Source organism: Penicillium odoratum (genome assembly GCF_028828045.1).
Source record: "Penicillium odoratum strain IBT 22623 chromosome Unknown utg000004l_segment0_segment0, whole genome shotgun sequence".
Taxonomy (NCBI): Eukaryota; Fungi; Ascomycota; class Eurotiomycetes; order Eurotiales; family Aspergillaceae; genus Penicillium; species Penicillium odoratum.
This window is the reverse complement of record NW_026643146.1, coordinates 263,428-282,411: the sequence shown is the minus strand read 5'-3', so window position 1 is coordinate 282,411 and position 18,984 is coordinate 263,428. Positions and strand designations below refer to the sequence as shown.

At 50.0% G+C, this 18,984-nt stretch overlaps 7 protein-coding genes across 7 annotated transcripts; 4 read left to right on the top strand and 3 right to left on the bottom strand.

Annotated features, from left to right (window-relative positions):
- Positions 1 to 24: 24 nt before the first annotated feature.
- N7520_004364 (PHD finger domain protein) lies at positions 25 to 2,232 on the top strand (the record flags this gene model as incomplete). Its single annotated transcript, XM_057138298.1, has 1 exon — positions 25 to 2,232. One exon carries the CDS (start codon positions 25 to 27, stop codon positions 2,230 to 2,232), a length of 2,208 nt encoding a protein of 735 aa, XP_056996505.1.
- A 495-nt stretch (positions 2,233 to 2,727) lies between these two features.
- N7520_004363 (sideroflexin family transporter) lies at positions 2,728 to 3,911 on the top strand (the record flags this gene model as incomplete). The annotated part of the gene is made up of 4 exons (XM_057138297.1): positions 2,728 to 2,831; positions 2,883 to 3,016; positions 3,075 to 3,169; positions 3,225 to 3,911. The coding sequence occupies 4 exons, from the start codon at positions 2,728 to 2,730 to the stop codon at positions 3,909 to 3,911; spliced, it is 1,020 nt and encodes a 339-aa protein (XP_056996504.1).
- Positions 3,912 to 4,070: 159 nt separating this feature from the next.
- N7520_004362 (amidase) lies at positions 4,071 to 5,586 on the bottom strand (the record flags this gene model as incomplete). Its single annotated transcript, XM_057138296.1, has 2 exons — positions 4,071 to 4,216; positions 4,263 to 5,586. The coding sequence occupies 2 exons, from the start codon at positions 5,584 to 5,586 to the stop codon at positions 4,071 to 4,073; spliced, it is 1,470 nt and encodes a 489-aa protein (XP_056996503.1).
- Positions 5,587 to 6,351: 765 nt separating this feature from the next.
- Positions 6,352 to 8,597, bottom strand: N7520_004361 (putative protein kinase (Lkh1); the record flags this gene model as incomplete). The annotated part of the gene is made up of 6 exons (XM_057138295.1): positions 6,352 to 6,546; positions 6,597 to 6,684; positions 6,732 to 7,191; positions 7,246 to 7,593; positions 7,647 to 7,728; positions 7,791 to 8,597. 6 exons carry the CDS (start codon positions 8,595 to 8,597, stop codon positions 6,352 to 6,354), a joined length of 1,980 nt encoding a protein of 659 aa, XP_056996502.1.
- Positions 8,598 to 10,711: 2,114 nt separating this feature from the next.
- N7520_004360 (uncharacterized protein) lies at positions 10,712 to 12,411 on the top strand (the record flags this gene model as incomplete). Its single annotated transcript, XM_057138294.1, has 4 exons — positions 10,712 to 11,406; positions 11,467 to 11,827; positions 11,887 to 12,300; positions 12,349 to 12,411. Coding segments are annotated over 4 exons (1,533 nt in total), but the record flags the coding sequence as incomplete, so codon positions are not given.
- An 877-nt stretch (positions 12,412 to 13,288) lies between these two features.
- On the bottom strand, positions 13,289 to 15,043 carry N7520_004359 (uncharacterized protein; the record flags this gene model as incomplete). The annotated part of the gene is made up of 1 exon (XM_057138293.1): positions 13,289 to 15,043. One exon carries the CDS (start codon positions 15,041 to 15,043, stop codon positions 13,289 to 13,291), a length of 1,755 nt encoding a protein of 584 aa, XP_056996500.1.
- A 620-nt stretch (positions 15,044 to 15,663) lies between these two features.
- On the top strand, positions 15,664 to 18,580 carry ysh1 (cleavage polyadenylation factor subunit YSH1; the record flags this gene model as incomplete). The annotated part of the gene is made up of 5 exons (XM_057138292.1): positions 15,664 to 15,816; positions 15,882 to 15,979; positions 16,156 to 17,302; positions 17,355 to 17,994; positions 18,048 to 18,580. 5 exons carry the CDS (start codon positions 15,664 to 15,666, stop codon positions 18,578 to 18,580), a joined length of 2,571 nt encoding a protein of 856 aa, XP_056996499.1.
- Positions 18,581 to 18,984: the final 404 nt, after the last annotated feature.

The following is an 18,984-nucleotide window of genomic DNA, read 5'->3' as shown; positions in this document are numbered from 1 at the left end:
TTGGCAATGCTAATCCACCCGGCCATGTTCAGCTTTAGCTATCCAAACGGTGAACCTCAAACTCCGACGAGGACTCCTACTACCGCCGCTATTGACTCCTTCACAACCCCAAAACTCGAGTCAAGTTTCTTTGATCCTCGGGTCACCTGGGATACCGCCGACCCTTATGCCTCCAGCCCCGAGTTCCTACGATCCCCTCAAAAATTCAGCCTCGGTGCCTCCAATCCGTTCAAAACAGAGTCCCTCGACCACCGCATAGATGACTTCAAGGATGGTGGAAGAATTCTGGAGCAGACCGATACCGCCAGGCGCATTCGACCTATGAAGCCAACTGAGGAAGGTCCACGGCCCGGGGATTCGGCCAAATCCGCGGCTTCAATGCAGACACCACCGCCCACCAGTGCATCAAGACGGAAGATCCCCGACTTTGATCCGCTGGCCAGCGTTGGGAGGGGGACTACGCCCCGGATGGGAAACCACCTGGAGACTCCCAGCCGACTGCTAGGAGAGTCCCCTCGCATGTTTGGTAATCTACAATCGTCGCCGGATCTCTTCCAACTGGCCTCGTTGGATCCGACGCGCTCCCCATTTTTCCCGCAACAGCGACTGTTTTGGGACCAGGAGCATGAGCAACCAAACGACATCCCTCTCCCAGGCTTGCATCTCAACCAACAGCCACCGAAATCTACCCCGAAAACCGCTATGAAAACGCAAATCCCACAACTGCCATCCATTGATGGTTCTATGGACTTGCCAGAATTTAGCGGATTTGGATTCTCAGCCCCGCCTAACGATGCAGCCTTGTTTCCAGCTCCTTTCTCGACCTCTCCTCGCCGGCCTGTGGCCAAGGCAGAAGACCCCGCCATGTTCCTGAGTTCCCCTGCTCGCCGGTTTGGTGGACCCCAGTTGACACCGGAACGAAAGCCCTTGCGAGGATTGCGACAGCCTTATCACCACCAAATTGAGGAATCAAAACGGGAAGAGCTCCTGCGTGGTAATGGAGACCGTCAGGCATTCGGGTCCTTCTCTAGCGCTTCAGATGACGATGATTATACACCAAGGGTACGTCCCACATTGACCAGGAGCGTTACGCACACTGCGATGACGAGCTCCTCCCGATCACTCAGCCAGGCAGGAAGGGCCAGTGGAGTTCGCAAAAGCCCTTCAAAAGGACGAGTGTCGCCAGTGAAAGGAATGCGTCCGGCACCCTTGGCCCGGTCTGCCTCACTCGCTACTTTTCCTACTCGCTCTCAGTCTGTGGTGCTTCGTATTGGACGAGATGGTAGGGCAAAGGCTGAGATGCAACCTGTTGATGAGGGATCATCGGGGCTGACAGATCCTCTGACTGAGATGGATCTTGATGGCTCTGCTACCGAGAGTGAAGTCGATCCTGCCGAGTATTCAGAATATCCTGTCCTGCCTCGGTCTCAATCATCTTTCCCTCTGGTAAACAATCATTGTCCAAACCTGGCCCGCAGTGATTCTGGATCCCGACCGCCGTCTAAGGGTTCATATGCCTCTATTGATTCATCACACTCCGGGCGCATGTCTCCTTGGGGAGGATCCTCTCGGAATATCTCGAGTCGATCCACCTACCGTGGGTCTCCCGAAGCCATCAAGCGAACCCCCAAGCGGCATTCGTCATTGCTTCACTCCGATGCTACATATACACGGGGTAGCGTGACATCCCAATCCTTGCCCGGAGACGACGATGACAGCGGTGATGCCCAGGCCGCCCTCCGACAGGTCCTCAAGGAGCGTGGCCGCCCAAGGCCCTCTACTGGCTATGGGACTGGCCTCACACGCTCATCACATTCATTTGCCCTTCTCCGATCATCGCCCCCTCGCATGCATAGTGACTTTGATATCCAATCTCGACACTCCAATGCCTCCCCCACTACGGTGACCGACCCCGACTTAGCCACTCCCCACACGGAGCGGCATAGCAACCACAGCAATCCTAGTAATGCTACTCGCTGCGTATGTAACTCGATGGAAAACGGTGGGCATCTTATGATTCAATGGTTAGTTGTTCCGACAATTTCCTTACTTGACCACTCGCTTAACGTATTTCTAGCGAATCCTGTGCCCACTGGCTTCACACCAAATGTGTTGGGTTGGAACGAGCCAACCTCCCCTCTTTTTACGTGTGCAGACTCTGTGACCAAACCCCATCCCGACAGCATGTTCGATCGGGCTACGGGCCCGGTGGCGGTCCCCCCTCACCTTTAGCGCATAAATCTTTTCGGTTCCGGCAAAGCTCCCGTTGAACTGTATACTGATGTATATTGACGACCCCATTTTCCTTTGTTCTTGCATCAGCCCGGCCCCTGCCTTGTATTCCCTAATCTTTTTGTTGCCCTTTTGATGATACCTATGTACTTTTTGTACTATTACCAACATATCCCATTTTATTCATATGGTCCCTAGAATTTGGGATCCAATAGAAATCATTTCATACAATTAAGACTCCGCATATAAACCCGGTTCAGTGATTAACCCGGTCCGGGATCTATAAGTCACGTGTAAGATCTGGTCCCGATTCCCTGCACCTTATCGGCAAGCGCTCCCGAGATTTTCTTATCTAAAGACTTTCATTGGCGCCCACCCTTATCCACTTCACCGCCTTTTTTTATCGGTTCCTGAAGAAAGAATCCAACTCCCCGCAAAATTGAAAACGGAGTCATTTGCCTCTTTGCTACCACTCCACTCATTTTGGTCTGCACAATGTCTGCCTCAATCCCTGGCTCCCGTGATCTCCCAGTCTCCCAGTATGACTTGACCACCTACTGGGGACGAGTTCGCCATGCTGCAGACATTTCAGACCCCCGGTGAGTCCTACCATCGCCACTTCGTATAAACAACTGCTGATGTGCTACTAGCACACTCCTTACAGGACCCGCTGGCTTGGAGCAAGCCAAGGGCGTAATTGCCCAGTACAAACAGAACAAGATCCCCTTCATGACACCGGATCTGTGGAACGCAAAGAAGATTGTCGACTCCACCCTGCACCCTGGTATGTTTTGAAGCAGTTGGGAAACATTGAAGTTGGTCACTAATATAATTCACTGTAGATACTGGGGAACCTGTCTTTCTGCCATTCCGCATGTCCTGCTATGTCCTATCTAACTTGATTGTGACGGCGGGTATGCTTACCCCGGGTCTCAGTGTGAGTCAACCGATCCATAAGTCTCCCGAAGTAAACTAATGTGCTCCTCCTCTAGACCTCTGGAACTCTCCTTTGGCAAATCGGTAATCAGTCGCTCAATGTTGCGATCAACAATGCCAACGCGAACAAGTCAACCCCCCTCTCCTACTCCCAGATCGCCAAGTCCTACTGCATGGCGGTTACCGCTTCCTGCTCCGTCGCCTTGGGTCTGAACGCTCTGGTCCCTCGCCTCAAGGGCATCTCCCCCAATACCCGCCTTATCCTCTCACGGCTTGTCCCCTTCGCCGCAGTCGCCAGTGCCAGTGCCTTGAACGTCTTCCTCATGCGTGGTGAGGAGATCCGCCAGGGAATTGACGTCTACCCTGTCCTGTCGGACGCCGAGCGTGCCAAGCGCGAGGAGTCAGAGGATGCCGAGCCCCTGCAGAGCCTGGGTAAGAGCAAGAAGGCTGCCACCATCGCCGTTGGCGAGACAGCCATCAGCCGTATCCTGAATGCCACCCCCATCATGGTGCTTCCCCCTCTGATTCTTGTCCGCCTGGAGAAGACCCAGTGGCTCCGTTCTCGCCCCCGCATGATCATGCCCGTCAACCTGGGTCTGGTCCTAACTACTTCCCTTTTCGCCCTGCCTCTGGCTTTGGCTGCCTTCCCCCAGCGCCAGGCTATCAGTGCCAGCAGCCTTGAGGAAGAGTTCCACAGCCGTGGTGGCCGTGACGGCATGGTCGAGTTCAACCGTGGAATGTAAATATTGATGTTTCTTAGCACCGGCGTTGCAGCGTCTGCATTTGCATGCAGGTAGATACTCTTTTTCCTTTGGGATGCATTGCTTTTTGCATAGATTTGATTTTCCTAGGTATATACGTGATTTAAAGCCTAGCATTGCAATTCTATCATCTGATTCAGTTCAAAGTGGTGCCTTTCTTGCCCGGAGGATTTGTTCGAACCGTGCTGCCACATCCAACAGGTCATCATCGTATCCATGTCGACCCATCAATTCTATCCCAATAGGAATACCCCGAGGCGCCGATGCAGTAGATGGACCAAAGCCGGCTTTATCAATTAGTCTCAATTTGGACTCAGAAGATCAAAAGCTTACCTGGAATGCAAATGGCAGGGTTCCCAGTTACAGCAGCCAACACACCATTGCGATTCGGCTGTCTCGTTGCTCCAACATTGACAACTAACTGTCGCTGGTGTGGATATACCATCACATCAATATTATACTTATGAAAGTATTGCCGTACGGACTTTTTCAGAGCTGTTATCGTTCCAAGGCGAGACTGGTACTCCTTGGTTGTGCGCGAGTATATATCGGGTTCTTGAAGGGCAGCATAGAAGACTTCCGTCACTGCTTCTCTGTCAAATTCCCCACTCTCCGCTATAGATTGAAGCGAGCGATATGGCGTTGATAAGATGCACGGAGACTGGAGAAAAGCGTCGAGACAATCTCTAAATTCAAAAGGTTGTGTATCTGCATTGGCAAGCAGATTAGACAGAGCCCATGTCGGATCACAGTCCACAGGAACAAGATTTATATCCAATCCACCCTGAACAACATCTAGCGCATTGCGAACAACACGCTGAACAATGATATTTTCAGCAATGACCTCCTGAGAACACCCCACATCGAGATCGAGATCAAAATAAGCATCCAAAACCCCAACTCTGAGAGGCTTCTCACAAACAAACTCAGGCCTCTTTTTCTTCCTCATCACATCATACAAAATCCTCACATCTCCAACCGTTCGTCCCATCGGCCCTGCAACATCCTGCGTTTCGGAAACAGGTACAATCCCCACACAAGAAACCTGCCCCGTCGACGGTCGAAACCCTACGATCCCACACGCTGATGCCGGCGACCGGAGTGAGTTCATCGTGTCAGTCCCGCACCCTACTAGTCCCAGATTCGCTGCTAATGCTGCGGCTGTTCCGCCGGATGAACCGCCTGGTGTACGGGATAGGTCGTACGGATTCAATGTCTGGCCGAGGGAAGATGTTGTTGTTCCCTGTAGGGCTAGTTCGTGGAGATTGGCCTTTGCGAGGATTATAGCTCCTGCGTTTAGGAGGTGAGTGACTACCTCGCTATCTTGATTTGTGTGTAGGTGTTGGAGGGCTTTTGTCCCTGCGCTCGTGGGTAGGTTTGATGTTGTATAGTTGTCCTTTAGGATGATTGGGACTCCGTGGAGGGGTGGTAGTGGGACTTTGTTTTGGAGATGGTGAATAGTTTCTGAGTCTTTTTTTATTGCTGTATCCAGGGCTTTGGTGTTTATGCTGATGAGTGACTTGAGGGTGGGGTCGTGTTGGGTGATTCGAGCGAGGTATTGGCGTATTACTTCGCTGCAGCTGGTTTTGCCTTGGATGAGGGCGGCGTGATAGCTTGGGATGGTGAGTTCTAGTATATTGAACTGTGAAGTACTCATGTTGTTACAAGATTGTTTGTGTCATTCACTTCCGAGGGGTTGAGTATGAAGTGTAAAGTGTTTAAGTTGGTCGTTCACGGGAAATATCGAAATCTGAAAGTGACTCAGTCAGCACTTTTATACTAACTTTATTACATTTCAAGTGCTCTTCACTTGATGAGTTGAACCGTAGCATCGGTAAGATATGCTATACGGTCAAGTAAACCCAAAGTCCAAGGATCAATGGAGTTGGGTAGATAAGGGCCAATGCCTATATACACTGTCTCCAGTACAAACGCCACAAAACATGGTATAAGAAACGCAAGGAATCCCCACATGGGTCGAAAACAATAAATCGAAGTGGAGAGGCAGTAGCATCCAGCACTGCAAGGGAATGAATGATATATAAGGATCACGATTGAGTCGTGCAAAATGCTAAACCGGGGAGGGCAAGGACAAGGAAAAGGTGAGAAAAGTGTGCCCTGGCTGCTCAGGTGGTACAGGGGTTCAGGGACAAGCCAGGATTGTGCATGTTCATAAGAAAAAACAGCCCTTAAAAGACGCACGCCACCGGTAAAAAGACAAAGATAAAGGATAAAAAGGTAAAGAGAAAACACATCGTAAGCATCATTTTCCTAATGCGAAAACACCATCCCATTCCCACCCATAGAATTAACCAGAACATATAAACCATCTATCCATAACGGACCCGAGAGACGCCGGTGGATCCCCGGAAGATACGCGCGAAAGCCTGGTGCGGCGCAAAAGAGCTCAAAAAGACATGGACTAGCGAGGCGCAGTGCGATGCAACCCCATGCCGATCCTATATGCCTCTGTGCCGTCATCAATGATGCTCTCTTTGAACCATGGGTGCTTCAATGCATCCTTGGCTGAAATTCGTTGCTTGGGATCGTACACAAATATCAAGCGCAACAGATCTAGGAATTGACGGTTGAAGGGGGTGTTGGTAGGAATGAATTCCTGGGCACGTTAGTAAAAAGCCCGTGATAGAAATGGAAGAAGGAACATACAGTCAGTGCTTTCATTGCACGAACATACTTCCGAGACGCCCGGGTGGTTTCGGTATTCGGATAGTCCAATTTGGTGCGGTTGAAGTATCTAAACAAGTCAGTAAGGATCATGTATCCGTTCGAAGAGGGACTTACTTGGCGGCTGAGTTGTGGTTACCCGCGCGTCCTGCCATGACTGACCGAATCAACCGTGCATCTATCTTGGACCCGATCACTGCCTCCATCATTGCCAGATGTTCAAGATTGTCATGGGTCTGGAATAATGCATCTCCCGTGAAGAACTCCACCAGGATGCATCCAATACTCCAAATATCACATGGGAAACTCCAGCCCAGGTTAAGGATGATTTCAGGTGCCCTGTAGTGTCTTGTGGAAACCACTGAAGAATGATACTCATCATCAAAAGTGGCAGAGCCAAAGTCGATTAACCGGATCTCGCTGTCAAGAAGAACACGTCGCTGCCGAGCATTTCGCGGGTTCGCGTGGGAGGAAGAGGGAATGGTGCGGTTGTAGGTGAAAGTTTGGTAGGCGTTGCTGACGAGGAGAATGTTTTCGGGTTTGAGATCGGTATGGATTAGGTTGAGGTCGTGAAGGACTGCAGAAGTTAGCGTCAAATTCTAGTTCCTTTATGTGAGCGACTGGGACTTACAGGCCACGCTGGTGAATAATTGGCGGGCAAAGTTCTGAATCTGACTGCTGGGGAACGGAACAAAGCCGTTGCCTTTCAGGAAATCGAACACACTCTGACCGAGCAAGTCGGTGACGATGCAGATATGATTGCGGAAATCGAAACAATCTCGCAGATGGATACACTTATTGCGGTTGCTTTTATCGTTCGACGACAGAGTTGACAGTACTCGCAACTCAATCCGGGATGCATCCCTATACTTTTGGATGGAGCGGATAATTTTGATGGCGCAGCGGGCCTTTCGCTGCTTGTCATAGGCTTCTACCACCTTTCCGAATGTGCCCTGTCCTAGAAGTTTGATCACAGAGTCTAGCAGAAAGTTAGTCAGATCGGCAGCCAAGTTACGTGGATATTGAACCCACATCGATCCGTCAACGGTGTGTCAGGAGTGACAATATAATGACCGTCGTCATCGTCGAACTTGTCATTTCGTGAACTGGCGTACTAAATGGAGATTCGGATTAGCTTGCTTTTCTGGCGCATAAAATAGAAGGCAATTCACGCACGTCACGAATCGCAGGCACTGGGACATCTTTGGCCTTGATGACCGGCTGCGGTGGTGGAATGTATTCGAGGAACGCGTCGCCAACAGTCTCGAGTTCTCGGCGCTTTTGCTCATCGCGCGTCGACTTCCGAGTCGTTCGTTTCCGCTTTTGCCCAGCCGATGCGTCTTCGTAGTAGACACCGTTGCTGGCGCCTGAACTGCCCTGGGAGCCGAGTGACGTCGGGGCTGTAGTGTGCAAAGAGGTAGTTCGATCGGTTGATAACGAGTTTGACGAATTCTCTCCATATTGCTGGGGGTTGATGGAAAAGGAGGGTCGGTCGTAGTAGCCCAAATCGTAGGCCGTTTCAGCCCCGGTGCGTCGCCGCTTACCGGCAGGTTGGGATACAGCTGGCTGGGCGGTCGATGCACCAGGAGCCGAATGAGCCGGTAAAGGCTTCGAGGGCTTTGCGGTGTCTGGACCTGGACTGTCATCGATCACGATGACCTCCTTGGGAATACCATTCTTGTAGAATTCGCCCCAATCGGGCTTTCGCCGGCCACTTTGCGAAGGGGCCGCGCTGGATGCACTTTGATGGGAAGCCATGCCTGACGGGTTCGACGTCGCCGGCGCGACTCGAGCCGAAGGGTTGTAGGGGAGGGTGGTGGTCGGAGCGGTGGTTGGCGAAGGGACGGAGTAGGTATAGGGATTTGTCAAGCGAGCTCCTGCGGTGGTCGGAGCAGGATAAGTTGTCGCCTGGTATGAGGAATGGGGATATCCGTATCGCTGGTGAGATGGATGGGTTGCAGTAGCTGTGGACGGCGTGGACATTGTGTACGGATCAGTCTCGTCCGTCACACGAACGGTCCCAGGACGCGGAGAAGAGGGCGTTCACGACCGATTGTCGGCGGTGACAGAGGATAATGTCTTCGCGGCGTGACGAATACACGCGGCCAGATAGACTGGCCCGTTGAGATCAAACCGGGATCGAGCAGGTTGGTACGAAGAGTCGAAAGGGATTGGGCTCTGGGGGGGGGGGGGACGTGACAATGACGAGGCGGTCGGAAAATGGGGATGAGATCAGATCCGATGCATCTCTCCAATGTAGAAAATTTTCACTTCTTCTCCGTTCCGAGGAACAATATGCAGAATATCAAGATGACGCAGAATAAAAATTGCGAATCATTGGGTGAAAAGACATAAGGGGAAGATAGAGGTTGAAGTTGATGATGGAACCCGAGCCAGAGTTGGGGCTTTTTGGGACTCTGGGAACGTACAGAACGTAACAGTCGATCATTCTCATTCTCTTTGAACTCGAGTTTGAACTACATTAGGGGACTTTTCCTATCATACAATTGAATACGCTCTTATTTCTCGTTTCCAATATCCAATTTTCAATTTCTAGTTCTATCTTATTTGGCATTACTTTCCTCTTTCTTAGTCTTCCCTTATTCTCTCATTCTATGGAGAAATCTTCCACACTTTACTCCCTTAGTAATAAGATCATTTCCCGTGTTTATTAAGCCGACATGTAGGGCCCATGCACCATACAGAACTTTGTTATTCTGTAAAAGGAATGAAGGAAAACTGAATTACGCCCTCATTCCGTTTCGATGGCCCACTACACGCCACCTGGAGAAGCCCTGGCTTAGCCGATTGAACCCACACGCCCCATCACAGCAAATTAGGCGTAATCTGAAAAGCAAAGAAAAGATGGATCCTCGCCCCATCCACTTACTTAACACAGGGGAAATTGCCATGTAAAAGATCCGGACACACGCGGCCGATCACCTGACATGCGGATGAACAGTAGGACCGATTCATAACCGAGGATTCTGATTCCCAGAATATGATACAAACCATTTGGTAAATGACTATCCGACTTGATCTCTTTCAAGAGTGGATTGAGACCAAAATCTCACCTATAAACGAGCACCTGAGAAACGAGCACCTGAGGTTACCTGCATATCCGGGGGACATATAGGATTATACCCAAAGTGCTCTGAACATAGCTACCAGTTGAAAATTATACTCAAATGACACCTGGATAGTCAAATATCAATACCTATTCACAAACCCTGGGAGCTTTCAAACCTGGGGTTTCAATGAGCACATCAGTGTTGGTATATGACCTCTAGATCACAATTCCAGAAGGCGGTGAACCCATCGTAGCAGAGGCGAATGTCAACTACAGTCCATTACCAGGATGATAGAAGAGATGGAATTTGCTAGGCTGGAGTTAAACTAGTGCATACACTGATTTGATGATGCAATATGAATCATATATGCCGTTAATGGATCTTGGGGATATACAGTCATCAAAATTCAAAGTCACTATAGTTCGTAGGTGGGTTTACGATCTAGAACTCCCCATTTAGTTTATTGCTGATTTAAATTGGGTTGTAGTCCCTACTAATCAAGGTCTGTATATGTGCAAGAATATAAAAAATCAGAAGTTAACATACCCACTAGGTATGTCCCGTTTATAATGTAAGGATCCTTAGCTAGTACTGTATTACCGATTTCAACATTACTAGAATTGTGTCTTATCACTCTGGTTATACATTGCATTTAGAATTAATTGAACCAAAGGTTGAAGACTAATCTTTGTCTATGTCATTTCTTTGATGCAGATTGGCATTCAGGCAGCATGATAACTGTAAATTCTTGGATCAACGGAACCTTGGAAGAGATAATCCACTGGTACAAGTAACTAAGCCCCCGAACTACTCACCCGATCGGGTAAAGGATGCGGATGACATCAGCCAATCAACTGATTCATTACGATCCACTCTTGATCTACTTCATATAAGCATAGCCACCAGACTCTGATACCCATGGGTTATATATTAGATGTCGTGCCCTTCTGCTTTTATTTCAACATTCCAAGTTTGTTCGTTATCATTAAATCTTGAGACCTATCCATAACATTGACCTTTGGCGCTATGGCTAGCACCCAACGCCAGCCCATCAGCCGCAAAGCCTTTCAAGGTATTGCGGCAGGTATCGGTCTTCTGTCGGAGAGTATATCGGCCCACAAGGCAAAGAGGCAGAGTCAAGAAGACAATCTGTCCCCAGCCAACACCGAGAGGGTGAATCATTCAGAGGAAGTTTCCACCTACGAGCTTTCAAGTCAAGATAACGAAGGGACTGAACACCAAGCTAGAATGTTAGAAGAGCAGTGGGCATTGGATGAAGCCCAAGAAGAGCTTCGGCATGAGCGTGGAGTTGAATGGGAAACCTCCCCGCCAAAATATACCGAGACGGAGCCGATTGATGAGGCCAGCCTTGCACATCAATTCGCAAATTCACATCTACCGCCACCTTATACCGCGAACGAGAACCTGCCACAGCCACGACTCTCAGCACCAGTGGTCCTCCCTCAACGCAGGCCCAAGGCCCGTGATCGTGGTTTTATTCGGGCTTATGCCCCTGCTCTCGCTGAATGTGGAATCGACCAGAACATGTTCATGGACTTCCTCAACACCGCCGAGAAGGCTTGTCAAGCGCAGCCTTGGCTCCGGGCGATCAACTTGGCTTCCATTGGAACCATGTGGCTACCTTCTGTGACTGGCATTGCTGTTTCGATTGCGATTCAGATTGCCACCGAAATGGCCATTGCGGCCGAGGGTCGTCGAAAGTAAGAACAGAAATATGCACCCACAAGCTATGCCACTTTGTGTTGACATCTGATCTACAGGACAAGCTCGTTTTTTGATCAAGCCAATAGGGGGTTCTTTCAACCTCGTGGGCTGTACTGTCTTGTTATGACATGGAATCCGGAGCTGGCTGATGCACCTTCTACAACGGTCGATCTCAATTCCTTAATTTCTCGGGCCACAGGCGGTGGTAGCACCGATATGCTAGGACGCCTTCAGCACAAATTCAAGTCTTCTGACGGCAAAGGCTATGGCAACATCTTCCCCCAGGTCGCGCCTCTTGTTTTTCCCGAGATCGAGCAACTAGTCTCCGACCCAAACGCGGAGAAAAAGCTGTCCAAATTGAAGAAAAAGGGCCAATTCGTGGCCAACTATATGGATAAGAGAGCCCAGGCTAAATTTGTAAGCTTTCTGTCCTTTGACTGTTGTGAACATATTCTCTAACATACCTGGATTATTAGATTGCCGAAAACCCAGACAGTCTTTTGGTTCAGGGTCCCGCGCCTACCTTCACCTCACGATATGCCGATCCCAACCACCCCGCGAGTAGCGGTGACCCAGTTGCCTTGGTAACTGGCGGGAAGCTCAGCATGGAGAAGTTGCAGACGTTCAAGTCTGAGAGGTCTCGTGTTGGGCGTCATTGCCCTAACGAATATCAGGATGCATCTGCCTCAAACCCGGCACCACATGCACCCTATGGACGCTCTCTAGGCTTGAGAGATGCCATAGCTCAAGCGAGGGACTTTCGCAGTCCGCGGTGTTCTTCAAGGGACGAGCTATATTCTGCAGGTCGGAACTTCTCTGCAAGAGGGTCCCAGTTGGACCAGAGACATGACCGTGGTCTTCTGACACCAATTGCCCAAATCATGAAAAAGGTAAGTCCCAAAATTTCCGAGCCAATTCCCTATTCTGACCAGGCATAGGATGTCCTTTATCTGGCTATTGTCAACATGCCATCGGAGGAGATGGACCGAGCACATGAGGCTGTGCGACAGATGACCAGATGATTGCTACTTATCCTATGTACGGTGGACGATAGGGCGAATGTCGCCAATGCAAATTAGTTACATATTGAAAAATCAAGGCTAGAGAGAGAAGAAAGGAAGGAGAAATGGGAAGAAATGGAAGCAGTAACTACTGGGAGAGCACGCTAGTCCTAAACCAGTCTCTGTAATAACTATGATGATCTCATGGTTGAATAGATAAAAGTCACAAAAGCACATGAGACTTCCTCCTCTTACTAAGTACCTACCTAGGTGGGTGCTCCCTTTGTAACTAACAATTAAGAGTATCAGCTTGAGTACTATGTACTGGTGGATTTTGTGGATATTCGAGTACAACATAATACAGAATTAGCAAGACCGGTGACCATAGATATTGAAATTCACCCGCATTGGCCGTATGCGCCCTATCGTCCATCGTATCCTATGCCCTATCGGTGTCCTGCATAATGTCAATATCGATTGAAGTCAAATAGTCTACTCTAAAACACCAATGTTAGTCGGGAACCCTCAGAAACTTTTCGGGAGCACATTTACTCCGATCACTTGGTCAAATCCGCGTTTTAATTTTTTTTTTTTCGTAGCTGTTACATACAAGGACCTGCTGGCCAGGTTGAAAGCAAGGATTAGACGAATCATATGCGAAATTACCTCTATCCGCACGCATGGTCAACCATTATTTCGGAAAAAATTCAGTAAAAAAAACCCAGCATCTCAGTGTGAAATAATCAAAGTGCCCAAACGCCACGAACCAGACTCACGCAGATGCAAGAACTCTTGGAGCGGGGGCCAGAATTGATCCATTCTCCTGGCAACTTGACCCTCAGAAACAACCTGGACCGGAAAATAAAGGGAGAATAATTCAACAATTTCGGGGATCCTTCAAGTAGCCTCGTTGTACGTGCTTGATTCCTCTTCCATCTGCCTCGAGCATGAACAAAAGATCCCGGACCTGAATGCCAGCCCCTTTCTCTTTGTCCTCACGCCACGTTCCAATTCTTCGTTTCGGTTGACCAGCGGGCGCATCTCCAGCGCGACCGGCCTTGTCTGGTGTGGCACTAGGGGTAGGGGGGTTGGGGCGTGATGGCGATGAGAATCCACTGGAAGAGCCTCTTGGCTTCAACCAAGAATATGACTTCTTGGTACCGAACATACGGCCGGAAAGCATGCTATTGGTAGCTAAACGGGCTGTTTCGACCGACTGCTGGTGCTGTTGCGCCTCACTGGCCTTGGAATCCATCATCTTCTTCGCTTCCTTCTTGGTCATAGATTTCTTATCGAAGCTGGGAGCTCGTTCGCCGATAGGAGTCGAAGGAGCGGATCCGGTGACATCAACGGATTCAGACCGATTGCCCATAAGTTCGTCCACGGTGGCATCCGCGTTCCGCTTCGCCCGTTTCGCTTCTCTCTTGTTCTCCTGAGATGACTCTTTGTTCACAAGGGCGCGGTATTTCTCGGCGACTGGTCTTGCAATAGATGCTTCGCTTCCAGGACGTGGGCCTAAAGACAAGGTGAGCATGCTGTTAATTTGAGGCCTCAAGACGATGCACATACGCTTGGAAGGAGTTGCCGTATTCCCGGCAACTGGATTTAAAGGCTGTGCGACATCCTGCCACTCATCAGGGACCGCACCATGTGAATGTGCCCGCCGGCTGCGGGATAGGGATGCAGAATAGTCGATGATGCCTCTAAGTCGCTCTTCGCACGAAAGAGACATCAGGTTCAAGATGTCCACCAGGGGTGCGCCCTCCTGATTCAAGATAGTCTGGCCAGTGCGAATGACAGATGACCCGTCGGGTCCAGTCACTTCAATAGGTTGCGGCCGACCGGGAACAGGATGGAAAAGTCCCTCCGAGGGAATGCGAACACCAAGGTCGAAGCCTCGTTTCTGAATCTTCTGCTCAAGCAGTCTGGCCAACAAGAAAGGCTCCTGTAGGTGGTACTGGGATCTCCTCGCAGCTTCGGTATCCTCACGGGTAGGCTCATTGGGATCTTTGAACGGGACCGGGGGTTGCGAGGTGGGGTCAGTATAGGAATGCTGCGGAGTCACAGGCTTGATGTGAGGCAGGTCGCCAAAACTACTGGATGCGGAAAGTGTTCCTGTTGCAGAGCCTTGGGATGCAAACGAAGTGTTGGTGGGATGTGCGTGATGGGGTGTTTGCACTCGAGGAGCCTGCTGCGCCTGCACATTAGGCCCCGAGAAGCTGCGCGTTAGAAATGCCTCCTCCTCCCGCACATCAATACCAGATGATGCCAGAACGTCCGTCAACTCCGCCGCGTCAGTCGTTTTGTCCACAGGTCGCGAGGGCGGCCCCATGGTACCCGGAGGGGCTGGTGGCATGTTGTTCGGTGTCCCGTTCATGGGAGGCGGGTGTTGGGGTTGGAGTTGAGTTTGAGGCAGTTGCATGGCACCAAAGCTTGGCGAAGCATAGGGTGACGATTGCGATGGGGGGAGTGGTGAAAGACGAGGCCGTTTTGATGGAGGAGGTGCTGCGCCTCCATTTACGGGTGAGGCGGAGTGAGGTGATGGAGAGGAGACAGGAGGAGAAAAAGGTTGAGAAGTGAACTGAGGTGGCGGCTGCTGCTGCTGCTGCTGGGGGTGTCGGGTTTGCGCCATGATGAAAGATACGTCGAAAGTGAATTTATAAACTGATGAATTGAAACCCGATTATTGCGCGGGATAGAGAGATGTCCACGCGCGGTTGTCCAAGTGAGCGGCTTGCTCACACCACCAGATACCACCAGGTGGGAGCATCTCAGTATACCCGTAAACCCATAAAGTCGACGCGTAGGAGAATTTCTGTTTGTAAACAAGGCGTGCAAGCGGACTTGAAGGTGTTTATCGACGTAGGCGATGCGGGACGAGGAGGAACAGGGAGCTTTGCGTTCCTCGAGGTTTTGCTCCGCGGATCGCGCTGGTCACGTGTGGCTTAGTTAACATTGGGGAACCAACCTTCCCTCAGGCGGTGAACGCGGTTGGCTCCATTCGCGACTTAATTCTACATTTCATCTTGAACTGTCATTCGTTCTGTGTTGCTTTCCCTCCTTTATTTTCAATTTCCACAGGTCGCATCGGCCATGGAAAGGACCTGTATCGGATACTGATTGCTCGGTTTCTTATCAGCCGCGAAGGAGCTCACGGCGCCCTTTAATCGAACGATTCTGCCGGCAACCGAATTGCGACTACCACACGCCTCAATATTTTGACCCAGTTCAAGACGTTAGGATTTAGCAATAATGGCGTCAAAGCGCAAGGCGTCGGCGATGGGTGCCGCCATGGATGATGAACCCGTGGATCCCTCAGACGAGCTGGCCTTCTATTGTCTCGGTGGAGGTAATGAAGTCGGACGATCATGTCATATCATCCAGTACAAGGGCAAGACGGTCATGGTAGGTTTTAGAATCAGATATTGAGGATTCTTGATGAGCTAACATTGGGACTTAATGTCTGATAGCTTGATGCGGGCATGCACCCTGCCAAAGAAGGCTTCTCTGCGCTTCCTTTCTTCGATGAGTTTGATTTAAGTACAGTTGATATACTTTTGATCAGCCAGTACGTGTATTCCTTTATCTTCGATCACCAGAACTGGGGAGCTTAATTTACCTGCGCATCGGGGCGAGTCGCTGTTTTGTGTTACACTACAGCTCGGTTCTAGATGAGAATCCCCGATACAAATCCATGCCATCATCGTTTCCTCTCAGTCACTAATCCTTTTTTGTCGGCTTTAGTTTTCACGTTGATCACTCTTCAGCACTCCCTTATGTCCTCAGTAAGACCAACTTCAAAGGTCGTGTTTTCATGACACATGCCACGAAGGCCATCTACAAATGGCTGATTCAGGATAACGTCCGAGTCAGCAATACCTCCTCCTCTTCAGATCAGCGCACTACTTTATATACCGAGCGTGATCATCTCTCGACTCTTCCTCTAATTGAGACCATCGACTTCAACACCACACACACCATTAACAGCATCCGTATCACCCCATTTCCCGCCGGCCATGTTCTGGGCGCTGCTATGTTCTTGGTGTCCATTGCTGGCTTGAATATTTTGTTTACGGGCGATTATTCGCGTGAAGAAGACCGGCATTTGATCCCGGCTACCGTTCCCAAAGGAATCAAAATTGATGTTCTGATCACAGAGTCAACATTCGGCATTTCGTCCAATCCCCCCCGGCTAGAACGAGAGGCCGCCCTGATGAAGTCAATTACTGGTGTCTTGAACCGTGGGGGTCGTGTGTTGATGCCCGTCTTTGCTCTCGGTCGTGCACAGGAACTGCTCCTCATCCTTGAAGAATACTGGGAGCGTCATCCAGAATTGCAGAAAGTACCCATCTATTACATCGGTAACATGGCTCGTCGCTGCATGGTTGTGTACCAGACATATATTGGTGCCATGAATGACAACATCAAACGACTCTTCCGGCAACGTATGGCTGAAGCCGAAGCAAGCGGTGACAAGAGCATCACCGCAGGACCATGGGACTTCCGCTTTGTTAGAAGTCTTCGGAGTCTGGAGCGGTTTGATGATGTTGGTGGCTGCGTGATGATTGCATCTCCTGGTATGCTACAAACTGGAACCAGTCGGGAGTTGCTTGAGAGGTGGGCCCCGAGCGAGCGCAACGGCGTCGTCATGACCGGCTACAGTGTTGAAGGTACAATGGCCAAGCAGCTGCTCAATGAGCCGGATCAGATCCCTGCCGTTATGTCCAAGGGTACCGCCATGCAAGGCCGTGGACGAGTTCCGGGGGGTGGTGACGAAGATCAGAAAGTGATGATCCCACGCCGCTGTACTGTCGATGAGATCAGTTTCGCTGCTCATGTCGACGGCGTGGAGAACCGTAATTTCATCGAAGAAGTTGCTGCACCGGTGGTCGTGAGTAGACTAGAGTCGTGTCGCTTTGGATTGGCTACTCACATTTCAACAGATTCTTGTGCATGGTGAAAAGCACCAAATGATGAGACTTAAGTCTAAACTGCTTAGCCTTAATGCCGATAAGACAGTCAAGGTCAAGGTCTATACACCGGCAAACTGCGATGAAGTGCGCATTCCTTTTAGGAAGGATAAAATAGCAAAAGTGGTTGGCAAACTCGCGCAAAGTGCTCCTCCTTCGGAGCAAGACGACAGTCAACTTATGGCTGGAGTCCTGGTTCAAAATGGATTTGATTTGTCACTAATGGCCGCAGAAGACCTCCGAGAGTACGCTGGTTTAACGACGTCTATTATTACTTGCAAGCAACATCTTACTCTTAGCTCCGCCAGTATGGAATTAATCAAATGGGCCCTTGAGAGCACCTTTGGCGCCATTGAAGAGGTCGGCATCAAGGAGGAAAAGAATGGAGCCAACGGTCATGTGAACGCGGATCTCGACGGCGAAACTGCAGATGAGGAGATCCCCATGGGCGAAGCCCAAAACTTCCTCATAATGGGCTGTGTGCACTTGCGATACCACCCAAGAAACCATGAGGTTGAGCTGGAGTGGGAGGGCAACATGATGAACGACGGAGTTGCCGATGCGGTCATGGCCGTCCTTCTTACTGTCGAAAGCAGCCCAGCCTCCGTGAAACGTAAGGGACCTTATCTTTCTACAACTTTCCAGACTAACGAGTCATAATTATAGAATCGGCCAAACTCAACCACCATCATCATCATCACCATGACGATGACTTTGACGCATTTCCCAATCCTCACTCACACCTCGGGGCCGAGGATCGACTTGCTCGTCTCCTCATGATGTTGGAGATGCAATTCGGCTCTGACATTGCCCCCATCGAACGCCCTCGTGTACCGGCTGATCTTGCGATTGGCACAGCGGAGGGCGACGAAGCCGAACTCGATGAGGAGCGTGTCGCTGATATCGAGTCAGCCGAACTGGAGCGTCTTCATGCCTTAGGCATACCAATTCCCGGTATTGAAATCAAAGTGGACAAACACGTTGCCCGTGTCTGGTTGGAAAACTTGGAAGTGGAATGTGCGAATGCTGTTCTACGTGACCGAGTTCGCATTGTCGTTGAGAGAGCTGTTGAAACAATCGCCGGTCTATGGGCAGCTAGTTCCATGCCCAAAGAGGCTGTGGTTACAAATGGCCCTATGAAGTCTCAGGCAGAAATGGAGCTTGCTGCTAGGACCAAGGCGGCTGCCCTTGAGTCATAAGGTTGATATCATGTACATTAATGGGAAATCTTGGAATAAATGGAAATTATTGGGAATTGATCCACGTACCCCCTGAATTACTCTTGTACCCCCTATCTAGCCCGATCAAGAACTTACCCTTGGCTTCGAGTCAACTAACTAAATCATGTTCCCTGTGGCCTACCCGGGTAGTCTCAAGTTGTCCACTCCAGTACCTACCCTTAGCTACGGTGTACTATACAAGTATATCGAATGTATGAACAGATGTAAAAATACTTAGCGGAAAACGAACATTTAAAAGGTGAATATTGTGGGGAGTAACCGAAGTCGCAGCCATGGGTATGTTCCTGCATATGGGTTAGGGTGTACAAGACTAATTTGGGGGGTACGAGGAGGAATTGCCAAATTATTGTTCTAATTTGATT